At 51.9% G+C, this 541-nt stretch overlaps 1 protein-coding gene across 1 annotated transcript in view; it reads right to left on the bottom strand.

Moving 5' to 3' along the window:
* Nucleotides 1-484: 484 nt before the first annotated feature.
* PHALS_10108 (uncharacterized protein) overlaps nt 485-541 on the bottom strand; it is a gene marked incomplete at both ends in the record, with an annotated part of 273 nt that continues 216 nt past the window's right edge. Inside the window, one exon of the mRNA XM_024725476.1 lies at nt 485-520. Coding sequence (XP_024576249.1) covers nt 485-520 — 36 coding nt within the window. The remainder of the gene's footprint in view (nt 521-541) is intronic.

The raw sequence follows: 541 nt of genomic DNA, 5'->3' as shown, positions 1-541 counted from the left end.
AACTCCCCAACAGAATAACTAGTTTCTCGTCGTCTGTCACCGTCTCGCCCACACCGGTTAGCCTCAAGAAGAGGTCCTCGAAACGCATCAAAGGGTCCATCAAATTCTCATCGGGGGCCATCTCGAAATCATGTAGCTGTTTGCGCAGCTGTACGCGGTTATGTAGATTCTTCTGCAGGAAGAATGTCGGTAGCGGTTCCCAAGCTTCACGAGCTGATCTCGACTCTCTCACCATTGTTTGGTACTTGGGGATGAGCAACTGAACCAGAATGCCCAGGGCCTTCATGTCGGAGGCTTCCCACTCCGCCGAGCGTGGCTCCATCGCGTTCTTCGCCTTGACTTGCACATGGCCGAGGAGGTTCTTGCGCGCCAACGCCATCCTAGCGTTGAGCTCCCACAGGAAGTAGTTATCGTCTTGTAGGACATCGTTCGGGCCGAGCGATCTTGGGCTCATAACCTTAAACAATGTACGTCAATCTCAATCTCAACCTGTTCTTGCGATGGTAAAATGGAAAGTGAGCTACAACATCGTACGCTACTA

Source organism: Plasmopara halstedii (genome assembly GCF_900000015.1).
Source record: "Plasmopara halstedii genome assembly, contig: Scaffold_444, whole genome shotgun sequence".
NCBI lineage: Eukaryota > Oomycota > Peronosporomycetes > Peronosporales > Peronosporaceae > Plasmopara > Plasmopara halstedii.
This window is presented reverse-complemented; position numbering and strand designations above follow the sequence as displayed.